General features: G+C 39.9%; 1 protein-coding gene across 4 annotated transcripts in view; it reads right to left on the reverse strand.

The window, feature by feature from the left end:
• The window catches only part of LOC108701346 (potassium voltage-gated channel subfamily H member 7), a 180,471-nt gene extending 164,364 nt beyond the window's left edge, over positions 1–16,107 (reverse strand). For all 4 annotated transcript variants that reach the window (XM_018235851.2, XM_018235850.2, XM_041576183.1 and 1 more), the window contains exons 1-2: positions 15,513–16,107; positions 10,007–10,237 (exon numbers count right to left, since the gene is read on the reverse strand). In XM_018235851.2, coding sequence (XP_018091340.1) covers positions 10,007–10,237; positions 15,513–15,588 — 307 coding nt within the window. In that variant the 5' untranslated portion in view covers positions 15,589–16,107. The remainder of the gene's footprint in view (positions 1–10,006; positions 10,238–15,512) is intronic.
• Positions 16,108–21,185: the final 5,078 nt, after the last annotated feature.

The raw sequence follows: 21,185 nt of genomic DNA on the forward strand, positions 1-21,185 counted from the left end.
GGTGATCTTCGAAGCACTGCTGCAGTTGCCTTTGAAGCTGCTCCTTGCACTTGCATGTTTGGTTGCTGCATTGGTGCAAAGGTGTGCATGTGCGATCACTACCCTTTTAAAATTAAAACTTTATTTAGTTCCTGGGAAACAGCAGTTTCAGGTCTGCAGCACTGCTGGCTGGCAGCTCACAAGGTGTGGATTAGCTGGCATCATATAGTGCAAAGTCCTGAGCACCACCATCTTTCCTGGGCATGCAGCCAGCAGAAGTGTGACGCTAGTAACTTTTTTGGGAACATTTTAAACAGAGTAGCACATAAGGTAACAAAAGCCATTTAGTCAATGCCAAAAAGGGGTATACACCCTAGAAGTCAATCTAGTCCTGGCTTCTACTGTGTATGCTTAGGGTCAGTTGTTAGTGCCAGTGAGCAGAGGTCAGAGGACAAAACATAGTTACCCCAAACCCTGCAACACAACTCTGCCTTAGGAAGACTGGCACAGGGATCTAGATCCTTTTTGGAGCAGAAGGATGTAGTTTAGCAAAGGGGAGGGGGAGGGATAAGTTTAGTTCTTGCTCTACACAATCCTTTTATAATTAGGGGTTTATAATGCAATGGAAAGTAGAACAACAACACACAGCAAATATGACCTTATTTTGGTGGCGTGAGGTGGGGGAGGGGGATCAATAAATCAAATCCAAAATCAATGTCTACGATGTTTTCAGCAATTTTTAAAATGACAGGAACAGGATTTCTAATTCATCTGGAATTGTTCTACGTTTTATAGCCAAGTTTTTTTTTTAGAATACCGCTGTAAAAAGTAGAGGAAAGTGTTTGCTGCAGTATACAATAGTAGCATGATTTAAAATGAGACATAAATTGTTGTAGTGGCATCATTTAAATGTATGACATGCCCCACAAATACAAATAAAACTTGATGTGCATTATGGCTTGAGATGAGCATTGTTTGTACGACCTCCACAGAAGGTGACCTTTCCTACCATAAGCTTAATGGAACATTATTTCATAGAAGTCATTGGGGGCATGACTTTTAAGGGCATCATATTTCACACAAAGACATTCTTAAAACTCCTGCCTCCCTATCCCAAAATGTATAATAAAAACTGAGAGAAATACTGTTGCTTGTATAGTAAATTACAATATTGCACATGGGGGTGCAGAAGACTTCTACTGCTACTGGTCTCTCGGCCAAACAAGACTTTGAAGGGTCCACTTATTTGTATAAAGAAGGGCTGTCTAACCTACAGCCCTTCAGCTGTTGTTGATCTACAGTTTGCCGTCCCCCACCTTACCACAGCCTTGAGCTATCAGTGGATGCTGTACTTCAGCAATACCTAACGTTCCATAAGATGGACAACAATAAAATAATGTGTTATCATCATCATCTATCCATACTATTGTTGTCCCATTGTAACTATCTTGCTTTGCTTAAGCAATTTTGCCTTCATTTGTCATCTTGCCACCGCCTTGCTCTCATTTTTCTTTATCTTTCCTAACTATCACCATCTTGACTAAAAACACCATTTTGCAGTTTTCTCCCATTTTCCTACCTACAACTAAGGTAGCCACCTTTTGCCGAACTGGCTGGGCTTTGATGGGTGGACAAGTGGTGATGCAAGGAGGGCACTGATGTAAAGGGACAGGGCCCCTCTACATTCTCTACAGATTGTGTAAGAGATGAGGGAAACTTTAAAAGAGGCTGGCACAAGCCTAGACCCTTTAGTAATGCAGGAGTCAGGTTGTAAAAGAGTTAAAAAAGCTTACATTTATTGCCCATAATTAAGAAAACAGGCCCGACGCATTTCGTGTCTACCAAAGACACTTACTCATAGGCTAAACATTAAGCAAAACATACACATTACAACCTGACTTCTGCATTACTACTTTGTGGGCCTAGGCTTGTGCCAGCCTCTTTTGAAGTTTTTCTGGTGTCTGAAGGTCTGGGGCGTGTGCAACCGGGCCCAACGGTGACAGCGGTAAGTTCATATAGCATGTTCTTAAATATAGTAGATACTGGTTAACCAATTTGTTGGTTAAGGGCTTAGGTTTGTGGCCCAAAAGTTAAGGGTACTACAAATTTGCTGGCAAATACATTGCGGCCAAATTTCTAGTACCGGCTGGACCAGTAAAATACTTGCAGTGTGGCAGTCCTACCTAGACTGGTTCTCTGCATGACCCTGCTATGGGCAGGGCTCGGGGCTCTTTGTTCTAGTTTACAGCCCTCAATTCTCCGTTAAAGGACAAGAAAAGGTAGCAACTAAGGCTTGCGCAGTTTATTCCAAACAAGAGCAGAAGAAAAACTATTAGCCTGACAACTCTGGTCTTCTTTTCTATAAATTAATTGTATTTAAATGTAGAAAAACCTATTATATTACTAGCAGTACAGTACTTACTTGTACAGTGAAATAATAGCTAAAATGACAGAACCATTACAATTATAGGTCTGCTCGATAGGAAGTTACATTTTAGAGGGAGAACTATTTTATAAATATTTATTATTATTACTATGCCATTCTTCTAAATTGAGTGAGATTATATGCTCTGCTTTTTCATAGGTAAAAGGTAAAGACTCTGTAAAACAAGGGGAGGGTTTCCTTCCAGCTCTCAGACACATCTAATCAGTCATACAATTCTACATTATGCTAGGGGCTATGAAGCTGCATTTGACAGTGAAAGAAATATTAATAGCAATTGCTTCTAGTGGTAACAAAAAAAAACTGGATTACCAAAGTGGTAATAATTCCATTTCACATTATGTATTAAATTGATAGGATATTGGATGTCAACTGATATTTTGACTTTTCCATGTGAACAACTTATTTTATAGGTTGTAATGGAAATAGAGGTGCAATGAATCTGTATATGAATTGTTTGTTTTGGATAAACAATGTTAATGTCAACAACATTCTCAATTTCCAATAGGTAGTGAGCTCAAATAAATGACTAATCTCTCCTGTAAGAAGCCCTGCTGCACTGTGGTGAAGTTCTACAATGCTACAATCTAGTTAATGTACTAGAACCCATGATAATACCTTTAAATGTTTTGGGATTCCAGTATCCGTTGAGTAAAGTGTGGTTAGGCAAGAGTGTTGAGATCCTCTTCCAGTTTGTAGGGATGGGAAGTATTGCTGTTTACATTATACAAACAAATCATCCAGAATGCAAGTGGGGTCAACATCGCAGGAATGCTTATGTGCTAGGCTTTTTATAATGAAGTGCAAATGAGATGTGTTAAGTGATAAGGACAAGTTTGGCATTAGTATTTTATCATTCCGAGAATGGGCGCTGATGGGTTTTGGTGATGTCAACAAGGTGGTTGAAGCCAAAAGTAGAATAAAGCAGGAGGAGAAGGCTATGTGAACACCCAGCCATTCTGAGGGAGTGAACAGCAACTTTGAGCATTCTAACAAATATTATAAAGGCTTACTGCATGATGGGTATTGTACCAGCAAAGAAACAATGGAACTTTTTTTTCAAAATTTTCAAGGACCAGGTTCCCAACTGATGCATGGGTATCATCCAGTGAAAATTCTGTCTGCTCTTTTTACACTTGACTCTGCATCCTTCATTTCATACCACAGTCATATAATACATATTTTGTAGGGATAAACACATAAACAGCACGGTAATGGCTCTTCTGAAGTTTGATTTCAGTGTAATATTCCCTATTTATTAGATTATATAAGTGACGTAGAGCTGAATACGATGATTCTCACTGGTGGAATCCCTTGCATCTGTAATTAAGCTTGGGGTGCCTATCTTGCATCGCTATGAGAATTAAAAGAGTAAGTTTTAGTAAAGCTACTCCATATGTCTTCTTTAAGTTAGGAATGCCAGTTTGGAAAGGTGGGAATACACTGTTGAATTTTCGGGAAGGTTTACACCTCACACATCTTCTGGAAAGGCATATGACCACTGGAATGCATAATTTAAAATTCCCTTTGGGATCCTTTTTAACTGCACCCCATTTGTGGTTACAAATGGAAACATTCTCTTAGCATTTAATCCCCGAATGCATTGCCTAGTCATTATTCCTGCTTGATAAGTGGTATTCAGACTTTTCAGTTCAGTTCAGTCTGAAATACAACATTTGGTAAGGTGTAACATGGTTATATTATTGTTGTATCAGACATCAAACACAGTTTCAACAATTATAAGTGTTCAACCCAAGGGTAAATGGAGAGAAATTGTCCTCAAATTTCCATAGGTGGCCTTCAGCCCAACCAATGTCTTTGTCACTCAAGGGGACATATCTTGGTTGGGAAAGACTAGGGTACATGGAACCATGTTAGTTGTCACAGTGGAAACCCTGAGTTGACCAATATACATTGTTTCCCTATATCAGCAGTGGAGAAATTCAAGCCAGGACATCAGCTGTGATTCAGGTTTTACCAACAAAGATAACGTACAGAAGCTGTGGGGGGTTTAAAACATTTATGGTGTACAAACATCTTCAGACTGATTCTGAGGGTGACAATTGGAATGGGCTTGCTGTGGGCCCCCCAAACTACTAGCCTTAACAGTAGACTAGATACAATCGAAGACATTTTGTAGAAAGAACAGGCAAGGTGTTTGTCAGCATAAGAGCATCCCTATGTTACTGACTCAGAGACGTCAATACTGTGTCTAAAACAGACTTTAATATGACAGTTCTTTTTTCATATCTCGCTAGCAGAATGCATTATGTCCTATAAATAGCATCTCCACAGAAAGAAAAACACACATTTCATTGCTATGTTGTCTATGGCACACATGATCGCTCAGTAAATAACTATCCATCTGTTCCGAAATACTCCTACACTGGTTACTGCTACACTGCATTGCAACACATTCTGTCTGTCACAGTTTGTAAATAAAAGCAATGTATTTTGGTTGGGAAGAATACAAATTTGCTGGCTTGCATGCTGTATGACATATCTCTAGATAGGGATCGATTGAAGGCTTTAGGTCCTTGACTCAATTCCGATACTGTAAGTATTTATAAGTATCGGCGTTAAGTACAGTATCATTAAAGTATCCTTTATTGAAAAATAAGCATTTTTTATTATTCACATCAAATCTCTATCCCAGAGCAGCTCATAATGAAATTTCCTTAACAAAAGTATATTATGGCAGTGGTTTTCAGAGCTATGGTGTTCAAGCTTCCCTTTTGCATATTACATTTGCCAAGTTCCCTTAATTTATAACGAGGTTATACACATACAGTCATGTTAATATATAAGTCAATGTTGCAATATAAGTCATCAGTGGACCTGTATTGGTGAAGGATTTTTTTTGATAACAAGTACTTTTTTACACCATACCTAAGTGTAACTGTCCTTCCGGCCTCCCATTCATGGATTCATAACCATCTGGGGGGGGGGGCGCTCCTCAGTTCCTCAGGAGAACCGTATACTATGGTCCATTTTGTCAGAAACCGAATAACTAACAGCAAACATTTAGGAAGCACCAATTTTGTTTTGGACCAGACCAAATCCTAATATTTATATATTTAAATGTAAGCATAGCATAATTGCAATTAATTGAGCTGGTAGTTTTTGGAGAGCTTTACAGGAAAATGTACTTATCTCCATTTGAAAATAATGAGAGCTGGAACACACAGAGCAATAAAGGAAAATGCAACCTATTTATTAGCTGGTTTCACCTTCCATTTGTTTTCTCCTTGACAGTGAGGTATGAGGTCATAGTTTACTTAACTGTATGCTTAACATTCCTTCAACCCATATTTGCTTGCACATGGTTGCAACTTTTTATAGATTCATTCTAGGAAAAGGTGACATTTAAAGTCTAATATTACCTGCTTAGACAGTGATTAAAAGGGCATTTACTTAAACCAATAGTATCTTTTTTTACCTGCAATGTAGCATTCCCATTCAGAATTCCAGAGTAATTGCAACTGAGGAGGAAGTTGTGTGCCTACTGAACCAGCCCGCTGTGGGAATTCTGGAACTACCACTACATTCAGAATGGCATTATCTCCAGGACTCTCCAGCGTCCACAAGTTAAGTTTAAGTGTGGTTCATCATCATGAATCGCAGACATATTGTAGCTAAGAGCAACTCTACAGAAGTGCAAGGAGAGTGATTGATGCAAGTATCTTACATATTTGGTGTGAACATGTGCAACAATTTTTACCTTTTTAGAACGCCAACACTTGCTTATGACCATTTAAGTCACTGTGGCGTTAATAAGTTCATTCTATCTACCTAAAGCAAGTGTGAGGAGACGACAGCGAGGGTAGAGCTCTGATGTATATTTTCAACACCTCAACTGCCTCTGCCATGTGCACATTTCATTCAGTACCAGAGAAGACATGAAGTCCCAGATATGTGCTTGTGACTCTGGTCATTCTGTGGTAGGATCTTCCTGGAAAAGTATGTTGTGGAAAAGAAGATGCAATAAATTTCCACCTTCTTTCCCTTCAGCGCCTCCCATGATTTGTGCTTGGTCTCTGTACTTAAATATCTCATAAACTCTATATTCAGGTTTTGCTTCATAACAATAGGCATTTTTATTACCCTTTATGGAAAGACTGATTATGATCCATTTTAATATTTTAATGGAACTCATGGGCCCCTAGGATGAGGCATTTTGGGGCCCATACAATTTATCCTGTATGCATACTACCTTAAAAGCATAAACAAATACAAAGCAGCATGATCTTATTGGAGGACACCATGTTTGGTCATATTATATGAAGGGTCCAGGTCTACAGTGTACATGCTCCAAGAGAGATCCTGGGCACTGCATATGATTTGGTCAAACATAGCAGCTGTCTACCCTCCTGTGCCAGATCAGGGCAGGTTCAGGGAGCCCTTTCATTTCCCTTTAACTGTATGAGACTTGGAGAGATGACTAAATATTTCAGTTTTATTTTTTATTAACTTCTAATTAGTACTAACCATGCATTGCTTTAATGCATTAATACAGATGCAAACTTTACCCTTGGATAATAATGCACTTTTTATACTATCATACATGTTAATGCAGCAAATGTTATCCACCTTAAAAAAAAGTCTTTGTCATATTGTCTATTCATTGTTTGGGCTTACTTCCTGAAGACTAATTGGGTATAAGACAGACAACATAATCTCAGGCATGATGCATTATATTTGTCTTTCTAGGAATACCAACCAAGTGACTGAATGCAGCTGCCTCAGGCCTTATTGCATAGGTGGCTAAGTTGCTTTAATTAAAGATTTACTTCACAGATTCCCCAGCTGCTTTAAGCTATTAAATTAATTATAGACATAGGATGTAGTGCCAAATATTGTTTCTAGGTTTTAAATATTTCATTAGCTGTGCGATTACTTTACATAAATAATACTGGAAACTGTCTTATAAGGAACAACCTGCGTGGTGTTAGCCAAGACCTTTTGCCATGCTTTAGGTGCTCTTGTGTATTTAAGTTTGCAGTCTAGCACACAGAGAAATGAGTGTCCCATACATATGAATATAACATTTAGGTTGCCTTTTACATATTGTGATCAAGTCTCTGTGTCCCTCAGCACATTCAGAAACTGTCTCATGTGTCGATGGGCAAGGGCAGGAGTTCCGGTGCCTAGGGCAGAGCCAAACCTAAATACATCCTTAAACACCTTAAAAGGGTGAAAAGTGTTAAATAAGAAAGTGGATACATGGACAGTAGAAACATAAAGGGGGGAGGGGTCCATGGATAGATGATGTGACGGTTTCTGACTCTTTTTCATTCAGAACCCTCTGTGACTCTGTGAGTCTGGGTTACAACCCAGGATTTCGTTTAGGATGAACTGAATGCCAATTTTCAATGACTAACGTCTTTAGTGAGAGGTATTAAAATGCATCATGGAGAACCACCTTAAAAAGAATATGCCCCAACCCAATAGCCCATGAATGAATACTGTGTGTCCTTTGGTGGAACTGATAAAGGGCTTGTTCTGATTGTCAATAACAATGCTGTCCTCCAGTAGATGAAAATAATACAGCAATACCCTGTACAAAAGCTAGATAATACATTTACGATGACTATTTACATGTTATGATGATTGAATGCACAACTCTTGATATATATGTATGTGATTGACCTAAACAAAGCTGGAATAAACAAAAAAATCTAGATAGATGATACAGTGGTAATACAATAGATTCTATTCAAGAGTAGAACACATATCAGTGGTTATCAAACTTTTTAAGTTTAAGAGCCCATGAAGGTCCAACCGTAGTTCCCTAAGCTCCAGAAAATATATGTGTATCAGTCAATTAGCCTAGTATCAAGAACAACAATACATATTCACTCGGAATTTCATCCAACCAGACCTTCCAGGTGTATCTTGGAGATAAAATGAAACATCACCTTGAAGGCTTTATCTACCTTCTACAGTGGTCTATGTTAGTGGTGCCCAAAATGTGGAGCTGACTCGACTGGGTGGACTTGGAGCAGGGGCTGGGGGGCTCAGTCAGAAGGCTATTTAGGGTACAAATTGGTGACAAAACAGGAAGATCTTGCCTGCACTGTTTTCTTTCTATTGTTTGGGCAGCAATACAGATGTTATAGGAGATCATGTTGTATCTGGTACAAGTGTCAGTGATTGTATATAACTCCTGTAACTGTCAGTTATATTTGCAGTATCTGGAACTTATGGAATAACCCCGTACACAGAATAAGACAACACTAGCAACTTCACTATCTAATCGGGAGCTTTTTAATCAATGGATTAGAATTTAGTTTTAATAGGTTACCAACTGCTTTGCCTTATCTACACAGTGTAACTGACTTTTTCATGGCAGGCCTAGCCTATACAAATCTCCCAAACAGTTATTTGTATCCGGTATCGGGTGATTAAACTTGCATTATCTAAGTGTCATCCTCTTTGTCGCGAGTAACGATAAATGAAAGAAAAAGTAATTGCCTAAAGGCGACTCTTTTTTGTCACCTTGTATTCAGTCATCACCTTGTCTTATGCAAGTGTCTGTGAACCTAACATGATAGGCTGTGATGTTCTATTCTCAACTAGTGGTGATTGTTTTTCCAAGGCACAAGGGAGACACTTAATTCTATACATATATATATATCAGTCTGTTGTAAGAGCCTAGCTTAATATAGCCAATAATATATTGATCGCATTATTCCTGAGAATGATAAGTGGCTGTCCAGAAGCATGGCAAGTTACCAAGAAGTTTATGTACAACATCACTGACAAATGAAATGTGGGAGAATTATGCATTCTGCAATGAGTCCCGTTCAAATAATTGAGAGTATTATAGCTTGCAGAGTTAATCAAGTGAAATTAGATCAGTTAGGGAATCCCAGGTACCCCCTTCTTGGCACATGAGCAGTACAGAACTTTTCCAAAGATTTCTGTATTGTTCATAAGCCAAGTCCTCACGCAGAGGATACCTGGGGGCAAGGTCCAGGTCTAAACAAAAGTACCACACTTTTTGAGACTTAAAAACTCCTGACCTGTCTACCTATAATTTGCTCTGGCTGTATTTAAGAATGTACTGATCTGAAAATTGCCTGTTCAAGAAATAACAGTTTAACTCATACCCTTGACATGCCCCCTCACTAATTTGTACAATACAGAATATTAGATCCCAACATCCCATTTTAGAATTTTTTGGCGATGACGTGTATGAAATTATTCCTTATTTATATAGCAGTAACATATTCCACACCACTTATACATCAGTCCCTGACCCAGTGGAGCTTACAATCTTAGCCCCTATCACATTCCCACATAGTAAGGTCAATTTTATCAGGAGCCAATTAACCTTTAACTTTTGGTTTTTGGAGCGTGAGAGGAAACAAACACAGGCTTGGAGAAAACTTACAAATTTACTGGAATTGAACCTAGGACCCCAGTCCATTGCGCCACTATGCCCACAAACTAGGCATTTTAGTAAGTAGCAGTAGCAGTTTAGGTATGCTAAAAATGTAACACCAAGAAAGTGTACAAATTGTCTCCATTATAAGTCACAACCACACAAAGCAATAAAAAAATGAAAAATGGAAGCCTTACCATCTTTATGATAGTAGGTAACCACAACTTTCCTTTCCTCTGATCCTAACAGAGCTTGTGCAATCTGAGCGATATCGTGCCTCTTGGTCTCTGGGCCATGGAGGAAGTCACAGGTACATGGCTTTTGCATGACATCTGGCCTTGAGAATCCAGTCATTTCACAGAAGCCGTCATTGCAGTAAATGATAGCACAATTCTGAACTCTGGCGTTGGCAATGATGAATTTTCTATCTAGAGTGGCAATGAAAAATGCACAGGTTATATAGTGCTATATCTGGATTATTAAACACTTAAGGCTATATACAAACACATGAGCGCAATAAGACAAAGCAAATAATCACTTGCCCAATGAATTCAATATTTCTTTCTTCTGTAGTTTTAAACACCTAAGCAGCACTATATGTGCCCTTGAAAGTTTGATTGCAGGGTAATAAGAGCAAGCAAAAACTGCACACTATTCCCAGTGAGATGACTGACATAGAGCAGGTAAGGAAGATTCTCTTCCCTCTGTAATTAAGCTTGGGATGCCTATTTTGAGAGCTATGTGAAACAAAAGGTCAGTTGGGGAAGATATATGTCCCCTTTAGAGCAGAGACACACGCAAAGATTCGGGATGATTTAGTTGCCCGGTGACAAATTGCCTCTTCTTCTGGCGACTAATCTCCTCAAACTGCCTTCCTGCTGGCTAGAATCTAGATCGTCGGATCACTCGGATCGTATCTATTTCCGAAGTCTCCCGAAGTTGTCTCAAGAGGAAACTTCGGGCGACTTCGGAAAACAAATTGCTCTGAGAAAACAAATTGCTCCGAGTGCCATCCTGCCGGCGATTTAGATTCTAGCCAGTGGGAAGGCAGTTCGGGGGGATTAGTCGACCTTTTGGTCTTCGAGTGTGTCTCTGCCCTTTAAAGGACCTCATCAACTTATACACAATATTATAAACAATATTATTATATGAACATTGCAACACAGTTAGGGTAGTGGCAAACGTGGCTACTGGGGGAGATTAGTCATCCATCGATAAATCTCTTCTTCGGGCGACTAATCTCCCCCTAAATGCCTTCCCGTCAGCTAGAATCAAAATCACCGGTGGGATGGCACTCGGAATGCATCGTTTACGGAAGTCGCCCGAAGTTGCCTTACGACTTTGGAAAGCCAAAGTGATCCGAGTGCCATCCCGCTGGCGATTTACATTCTTGCCGGTGGGAAGTAATTTAGGGGAGATTAGTCGCTGAAGAAGAGGCGATTTTTCGCCTCTTCTATTCTCCCCCCCGTAGCCAACTTTGCCACCACCCTTAAGTGGAAAAAAAATAATAGATATTTCAAGGGATACAATGCCTGAAAACCAGGATCAGTGCACGAGCACTCAGAACAAACAGACTGACTATCAGGCTACATTGCTAACATTCTTCATACTCTTTATTCATTATCTCTCTATTCAGGTCACCTTGCTTTTCTTTTCTTTTTAATTGCTGAACTGCTGCTTGGTTGCTAGGATTAGTATTCCTTAACAACAGCAAGCCAGACACAAAGTTACAACATACAACCAAAACATCAAAGCATAACAATACAGAGCAATTAACTTTCATCTTAGAATTCCATTTCTAACATAATTTAAATAGCTACATTTATGGGGAACTGCCTCTAATTCAGGGTAATGTAATAAATAGTCTTACATTTGCCAACATTTAGTAACCCATAGCAACTAACAAGATCTTTGTTTGTAGACAGCAGACCAGTGACTACTGATTGGTTTGTTTGGGTTAAAAGACAAGTAGCAAACTTATGACCATTTATTACATTACAAGTGTCTTGTCTGTGTGTGTAGTGTAAATGTTTCCAGTCTTGCTTGTGTATACAATGATGAGTAAAATATCACGCTCACACGAGAGCACCTGAGCTCCGCTAGAAGCAAGCCTTAAATAATAGACTAGTGCTATATCTGGAGGCTGGAGGAAGCCTTTCTCTTCTTCTAGGATAGGGGGGAAAATGTATAGCATTTCCTGCACCCTGCATTGTCTGTGTTCTCTCAGCGAGGATACTCTACTACTCCACTGATTCCGACTGTCTCACACAGAGTTTTACAACTTTATCATAAAAGCCTTCTGATGCACAGAACATAGCTAAAGATATCAGCTCTCTTCCAGCACTGTGTGTATTGCTGCTTCCCTGTCTGCCTGGGAATAACCCCTCATGCACTGCTGTCTAACAGCACCCAAGTGTTTGGGAAAAATACCCAGATATACGTTCCCTTTAAGCACAAAAAGAATCTGTGTAATCTTCCAGCCGTGGAGCTGTGACTAACAGATTTTACAAGCGCTCATGCTGTTATCTCCTCTTACCAGGGCTGCCTTATCTCAGTTGTTTTTACATGTGAATCGTCCTCAACGTTTATGGGTGATTCCTTGGCTGCCTATCTGTAGCCGGCTGGAAACCGTATAATATAACATACTACTTACACACTCAAATATTTATATGTATATAGCTGTTGAAATGGCAGGTTCTCGGAGCTACTGTATGTTCCATAAATTCTCTGGCTCTGCTTGCAAGCATCATTTGGCATTTATAATATAAACTGCTTGGAACACTGTTGAGTTTTATATGCTTTCCTGACCATCGGCAGCTGAAAGATGTTTAATAACACCCTTAAGGATATCTAAGGAACGTGCCTCCTTAAAATGCAATATATTACACAGTGTTTGTAAACACTAAGTTGCATGATGCAAACCTTTAACCTTTACTCTACAGGCAGGAAGCTCGAGTTCCCAAATCTATTGCTGACTCAATCATTATGCAGAAGACTTGAGGCGAGAGTCAGTCATTTGGAGGCTACTACACATACAGTTCAATACTGCTCATAAAAATTCACATGCACTAAAATATCTTGGAATTGACTTCACCTATAATATGCGGGATCATTGGTACAGGTATGGGATCTGTTATTCAGAATGCTTGGGGCCTGGGGTTTTCCAAATAAGGCATCTTTCAGTAATTTGGATATCCATACCTCAAGTCTACTAAAAAAATTTATTTAAACATGAATTAAACCCAAAAAGATATCTTAGTTGGGATCAAGTACAAGGTTTTGTTTTATTATTACAGTGAAAAAGGAACTCAAAAAATTGTATTATTTGATTATAATGGAGTCTATCGGAGATGGCCTTCCCATGATTCAGAGCTTTCTGGATAATGGGTTTCCAGATAATGGATCCTATACAGGATTTATTTAAAACTGAACTAAAAGGTCACATATTGCAAAGTTGTTATCATCTCAACCCAGATCCCAGCTAACAGAACCTGAGTATTTCGTTAAGAATAGTTTCCATTGAGTGCATGAAATAGCAGAAGCCAGCTGATTAACTGATCGGAAGGACTATTGATTTCGGCTACATTGTGTCAGAAGCAGGAGTGCACCATATGCAGACTCACACAGTGTGTACATGTGTAATGAATGTATATGTACTTTCTTTCATCATGCAAATAAGCAGAATTTCCCTATAAGTTATTCAAGGTAGTTAGATCAGTTTGGGTGCCAGGGTCACTAACCAGAGCAACAAAATATGGGTTTAAAAGATATTCTGGGACATTAACCGATAAGTCCAGAATAGAAGGCTAAACAATGAACATCAAGACTATCAACATCAAAATCAGTAAATTAAGGTAAACTGAAAAGTTGCCTAACAGCTTGTAGACTGTCTATAAGCTCCTGTTGGCATGGTGTTCTGTCTTTCTAAATAAGCTTCTTTCTATTGTTTAACTCTTTTTGGCTGCCTAGAACTGTTGTGTTTGAAGCAGGGGGAATTCTTAGCAGTTCTGATGCCTTTTGGGCTCATCTTCAGAATATTCTGTAAAATGATAACTAAATGCAAATGATTCTGATTGGTAGAAGGAAACTGTATGGAAACTGTATGCTCCACCACAGAGCAATGCTTTCCCTGTTGGCAAATGGTTAAACACACAATACTTTGCAATGCCTTTCTGCTGAAACCTATTTTAAAGGCTTCTAATTAGTTACTGTCTGCTTTATAAAGGGCACCAACATTTGTTTTGCTTGTGTCATTTGCATAAACAACATGGAAATATGGCTACGGATGTGGCGAGCTCAAGAGCACATCTTCTTACAGTAACAGCCTTCCAGTAATATGAATAAATATGGTGCCAGGAGCCCCCCATAAGGAAAAAAAAGGGGGCTGTGACAATGCAGAAATGCCCACATACCATGGGGTAAATTACATTAATCAGGGATGCCCCAACCTAAAGGCTAAAAGCTGTTGTTGAACTACAGTTGCAGATGTATACTGAAAATATCTAAGAATGTTCTTTGAAATTGTGTTCCCTAAGACACTCCTGTGATGCTGAGGGGTCACGGCAAATATCCTTTATACTGTGTCCTACAACCAGCTGCACATGGAGTTATTCAATGTCTACTACATCACGAAAGCCCTATTGCATAGTTGGTCTGTGCTCAGAAATTTCTCTGTACCATTGCGTCCTATTGAAATTGTGATTATTTCAATAGTAAAGCGTTTCCAACAGCTACCATTTAAGAAAGTCATAATGGGCTATATATATAAATCTATACATATATATATATATATATATATATATATATATATATATATATATATATATAATGCAACGAATCCAGGATTCTATTTGGATTCGGCCGAATCCTTCTGCCCGGCTGAACCGAATCTGAAAACTTATTTGCATATGCAAATTAGGGACAGGGAGGAAAATCATGTGACAAATTAAGATTCGGATTCTGTTCGGTATTTGCCTGAATATTTCGCGAAGGATTCAGGGGTTCGGCCGAATCCAAAATAGTGGATTCGGTGCATCCCTAATATATATATATATATATATATATATATATATATATATATATATATATATATATATATATATATATATATATATATATATATATATATATAAAGTATACAGTAGTGTAATCTGCACAGTCACCTAAATATATGTAAACAAATGGATTTCGGCCTCACTAAATTGCATTACATAACTCCTTCACACAGTTCCATACAGTATGTCATCAGCTTGTCTTATGCCACACTAGAATGGCAGCATTTGTATCACAAACTTCACTCCTCTATAAATAAACAGCAGTCCTTTCCCAGAATTGACTGCCGCTCTCAGGTGCTAACTCCAATGCACACACAAACACACAGCGCACACACACTCTCACTCATCATGCCTGCCTATTATCACGCAGAAACTAAAGTGTTGGCTTGAACTTGGACTCTTTGCTCCTTGCTGGGTCTGGGCACTGCAACACAACTGTGCAACACAACTGTGCAACACAACTGTGCAACTTCATGAATATAGGAATGATACAAAGTAGCAAGAAGAAAGTGACAAATGCTGCCCAATGCATGAAGTGCTGTGTCAGTGTGTGTATACGTATATACAACATTTGTCATGTACAGAGAGCAGCATCTGTTCAGCAACACACACACACACACAGGGGACCCACAATATCCAAGATACTTACTTTGTCCTTCAAATTTGCGTATGATGGTCCCCAGGAAGGTGTTCTGCGGTGCAACATGACCCCTCCTGACAGGCATTTTGGAAGAGAGTGGATTCAGTTCCCTAACTGCACACACACACACACACAATGCTTCTTCTCCTCCTCCTCCTCCTCCTCCTCCTCCAGGATCTCCTGTGCTGTTAGAGCCAACGCCACTGAGCAATCGTCTCTTCCTCCTCCCCAGTCATTCTCTCCTGTTTCACTGTCTCACCGGAAGAGGGTGCGCAGGGGTCAGGGGGGGAGTTCGGGGTCCGGCAGGAGCGCCCCTTATCACGCAGGTGCTGCGTCCCCCCAGCATGAAGCAGGATCTGAGAAGGTCTCACCTCGGAGCTTCAGGCACAGCTTGTGATGTTGGAACAGGAGGAGGGGTAAGAGGATGCAAAAGGCAGAAGCAGCGCAGCACCGTGGCAGCGGGAAGAGAATGCCCTGCCTGGATGCCTTAAATACTCTTAAAGAGACAGGCAGGGGGCTCTGTGGCCATTACACAGGCACCGCCCTCCCCCCCCTCTGTTCTACATGAGCGCAGCTGACACATCTCGGAGCTGTCAGCTGTCTGGCTGTGGCTGGAAAAAAAAGACACTCTCTAGGTATCTCGGTTAAGCCCTGAAATAAAAAATATATAGGGGGACCACCACCCAAAAACTAGAAAAAAAAAAGGTTTTCTAAGCAGCTCTCCAATATACATGTCTACATGTATTTATAAAGACTCATTTAAATGCACTAGCTGCCTGGCTGTTTATATTCTCCTGGCTGCTGGTTCTCACTCCTGAAACAATGTAACAGAGAGAGAGAGAGAGAGAGAGAGAGAGTCAGGAGAGGAAATGAGAAAGGGCTAAAAACAAATACAGCTTCCAATAACAACTGCATTCACGATTAACATTAAAACCTTCTCACGAAAGGGCTTGTTCGCCTATCTATTAACTTTTAGTAGGACGTAAAGAGCGAGATCATTTTCAATTGGTCAAGTGTGTGTTTTTAAATATGTAACTGTTTGTTCCGCAGCTTTTTTGGAATACCAGCGGCTATGGGGATTCAATTTACCCTAGCAACCAGGCAGTTGTTTAAATGAGAGAATTGAAGATGAATATAAAAGAGCACAACAGAATGATAAATAATAAGAAATAACAATGACTTTTTTAGCCCCCCAGAGCACTGCTGGGGTCAGTGACCTCTGCCTACAAACTGTAAAGAAGCAGAAGAGGAAGAGAGGAAGGTAATTCAAAAACTATATACAATGAAGGCCAATGGAAGGTCTTCTAATCCACCAAGCAACGGTGCCCTCTGGTTGTTGGACTACAACTCCCAGCATCCAGGCATGATAGTGTTATTATTTCCTAACATGGCTTGTTGTAGCCATATCACCTCCTGAGCTGCACAGCCTTTACAGTTAGAGTATACACCAAGGGGCAGCATGCACATCTTACATGAATAGGGGTGCAGCTCTCATGTTCACATGTCAAAATGATTGTTGATCTTTGTAAGATGATTAAATAGAACATGGGCTACTACGCCATTTGGCAAATTCCAATGCCCCTGAATATTATGTCAACCCCAAATAGTTTAATTTCATTACTTTCCTGTTTCTTTTACTTTGCCATGTGGTCCTGACAGTGCTAAAGGTGCTACAGAGTATATTATATATGGCTATTTTTATTGATTTAATGCTATAAGGGTTTTATTTCGGAGTAGCTGCTGCATTAATGCTTTTTTTTGGCACTGTCTATAAACAAATACATGAAGAATGATCTATGACTACTGAATAACACTTTTCCAAAGTGGTCTGGGACAATGGCTTAGCTAAAGCAATATGGAAGCTTTTGTATGAAACCAGATAGGCAAAGAAGGAATGTTCCATGCACATCAATTGCTCTCCTCTCATTACAATAATGAAAAAAATTTTTATTAAAGTCATAAAACACTGGCACTCAACTGCAGTTTAATTGGTTGTTGCTGGATTCCAAATCCCACCATGCTTTAACATACTATCAGTGCTTCAAGCATGCTGGAAGCTGATGTCCATCGACACCAGGATTGTAGTTTTCAAGCAATATAGATATAGTTATATAGATAACACTTTTCATTGGCATATTCTATTGTGTTTGTATTTATGTTTTTTTGTCATCTGCTTTAGAGACCTAGGGGGCAAATTCACTAAGATGCGAAGTTGCGCCAGGCGCAACTTCGCCGCACTTCGCCGCACTTCGCCGCACTTCGCCAGGCGTAGTTTCGCCAGGGCTCAGCAAATTCACTAAAATCCGAAGTTGCGCACAGGGGTAGCGTAAGGTTGCGAAGTTGCGCTAGCGTTGATTCGCTATATAAAGCGAAGTTACGCTAGCGAAGGCTAATTTGCATACGGCACGAAATTCAAATTTCAATGGAGGAACACGTATCTGCACTACAAATGCCTAGAAAACCTTCAAATCTGCAAATAAAAATTTTATTTTGCCCTACACATGTGCCCACTGTCTAAGTAAGTTGCCATGAGTCAGGAAATGTAGGGGGGAGGAAGGGGAGCCCCAAAAAATTTTCGATCTTTTTCAGCCTATCAGCCATCATGTAGAAAACACGCCAGCGTTTTTTTGGAACTTAGAAAAAAAATTGACTTTTTTTTAAACAATCCCTATCTACTCTATTCGCCAGGTCTGAGGTGGCGAAGGAAGTCTAGCGTAAAAGTTAGCGTTCAGTACACTGCGCAAGTTAGTGAATTTGCGTAGTTTCATCGCTAGCGAAACTTCGCCTGGCGTAAGTTTGCGAAGTAACACTAGCGAAACTACGCCAGCGTTCATTAGTGAATTTGCGCAGTAGCGAAAATGCCAAACGCTAGCGAATTAACGCTAGCGTTTGGCGCTTCGCATCTTAGTGAATTTGCCCCTATGGAAGAATTTATATTCTCTTCACTGTTTGTTCTGATTCTTCAAACAATGTAACCAAAGCTAGCTGGGAAAGAACTAAGTGCGTGCAGCGTGAGTGTTGCCTAATGAACGAAAATTGAATTTTAATGAATATTCATTTTAGTGTTTTTTTAAGTTCCTTGTAAATGTAATTGTAACTGGGAGCAGTCCCTGTCGATCCTTTGCTATTCTCTGCACTGCTGGTTTTGGCTATTGAAACAACTTAGCAGAGACTAGCTGATTAACAGACCTGTGAAGAAACACACAAAACAGTGTGGGAATGTGTTTTTTTGGCTGGAGGAAAGCTGGGCTACATTGTCGCAACAGTTAGAATCAGCCACAAGTGCAGAGAATAGCAAATAGTGTTTCTAGAAACAATGTGTCCATTTCAAACACAAACCAATGTTAAGTCAAGTTTCCATTTAACTTTATAGCACAGATTCCCAATGAGGCAGAGCAGTCAATACTACAACATATACATGTAGTACTGTATGTTTGGCATGTATCTGCTCCATACCTGCCCAAAGTCTCCCAGACATACTGGATTTTGTGTATATATATAAACATGACTTAATACGATGAGTCGGATTATTGCACTATGAAATTGTCATGCTTTATGCCGGATGAAGATTAGGAGAAATCAGTTCCTTACAGTACTGTGTACATTTATGTAATCTCATTGCACAGCATCAGAAGTGAAGGAAAAATTCATAGAATGGTATTACTTTTATTCTTTAACTTCCCTCACACCAGTCACAGGGGATGTATTGGAGATATTAGAGTATCATATTTACAAGCAATGGTAAGCAGGAGTGACCTCCCTGGAATTTAGGCTTAGTGGGGCCTTAACTGTTCTGCCATTAGACTGACTAGTACAGTGACACTTTATTTAAGAGATCCCCCATATACAGCCTTCAGTTATTATTATAAAAAAAACTGCAGGTTAGATTATATTGTAATAAAAGGAGCTCTCAAGCAAGCTGTGTTGAGAAGGTCCCACACCCACTACGGGCAGCTCTGTGGTTTGCTTATTATATAGTTGTAGTGCTACAGCTGTCATTTTGCTATATGCTTTATTTTTTGGAAAGGGAGAAACCATTGTTCGCTCTGGCCCTAGTGGGCCCCAACATCCTGGATCAGTCAAGTGTCTACACAGTGGGTTTGGCTTTGTGTGGATGGTTGATGTCGGGGGGGGGGGGGCAAGGGGCAGCCAACAGCATCAATGTGTTTGGAAGAGAGGGAGACATGGGGGAGGGTGGCAGCAGCAGGGTCTTGGAGGTCAGATCCTCCTGCAGGCCCGAACTGGTAATCTGTGGGTTCTGGCAAATGCCAGAGGGGCTGCTATAAGGTGCCATAGAAAGTCAGTATTTAGTGGGCTAGTTGGGGCTGTTTGGGCCTCTGTGTGGGCTGATTTGGCCTCTGTGCACCTGAAATGCCAGGTCCTATTTTAATTCTCAGTCCGGTCCCTCTCCTGTGAGCCGAATGGTCTTTAGTCCAACCCAGGTTGGTACTGGAATTTCAACCACATCTGTGCCCTAAAAGGGCCACAGCAGAAGATAAATAACACATTCAGAACAAAGGAACCAACTGACAGTCCCATATGCAGGGATTAAGGTTCATAGAGAGGATTGGATTAAGTTAAGGCAAGAAGGAGGCACTGCACCTATGCTTCTCTGGCGACCCATGGACCTATGTACAATTTCTTTGGAATAGTGCATTTTGCTATTAGTCATACGACTGGCAAAGGCATTTGTAAAGGGCAATACACCTGAGCATTTACATACCAAGTAGTAAAATATAATGATGAATCTGGAGGAAAATGTTCTGTACAATGAATGTATCAGCATAACGTTATATGCTCGCTACAGACAGCACTGTCATCACTCCTGCAGTTATTTATTCATTTCTTTTCTGCATAATGGTCCCACGAGATGATTATCAATTTAGCAACACGTAGCTCTAATACCCAAGCCAATTCCTGCATAACAACCCTGTAACAACATCTCATATTTAACTGAATGCCATTTTAAAAAGGGAAAATACATTACGCTGTAGCCACGCATACATACAAACCTCAAAGGGTTAAGCATCTGTTCTTGCTCGACAAAATGAGTATCGTTGGTGGTTAGGCATGTCACTTTTGTTTACAGTGACTTTTAAACCTTTTTTTAACCTTTAACTCTATCATGGCTGCAGCTGTGCTGGGAAGGCAGATTGTTACCTGAATTCTCATTTTCAATCAAAGACCATCCCAAAATTGAATGCACATTTATGCTATCCAGAAAAGTACTTGTGCCCATATATACTGTGAGCACCAATGTGTCCCTTCAACCTGCTCTGATGAAGTGTATGCATTGATGCAAGAAACCCCCAATATCTGGTCTGAGCCTTATCATAGAGATATGAAAACATTGCTGCCATTTCACCAAACATATCTAGGGCTACAAATAAAGGTTCACTCCAAATTTGACCTTAAACCTAACCTTCAAATTGGTCTTGATAATTTTCTGTCCCTCCTGTACTAGGGCCAGGGTTCATCAATTTAAGAAGCACTGCCATAGCCACATGTGGTACTAGCTGAAGCTGGCTTGCACCTAGTAAATTTCCACTAATTATCATGACATTCAAACACAAATGTATGGGGTAAAAAGGGTGTGCCATATGTGCACATAGCACTGCATTTGTACATGGGCCTTCTGACCTTCATCTAGAAACATGTTAAGCAGTGGTAAAAGTGGAATTC

This window comes from Xenopus laevis, chromosome 9_10L, assembly GCF_017654675.1.
Source record: "Xenopus laevis strain J_2021 chromosome 9_10L, Xenopus_laevis_v10.1, whole genome shotgun sequence".
Lineage (NCBI taxonomy): Eukaryota > Metazoa > Chordata > Amphibia > Anura > Pipidae > Xenopus > Xenopus laevis.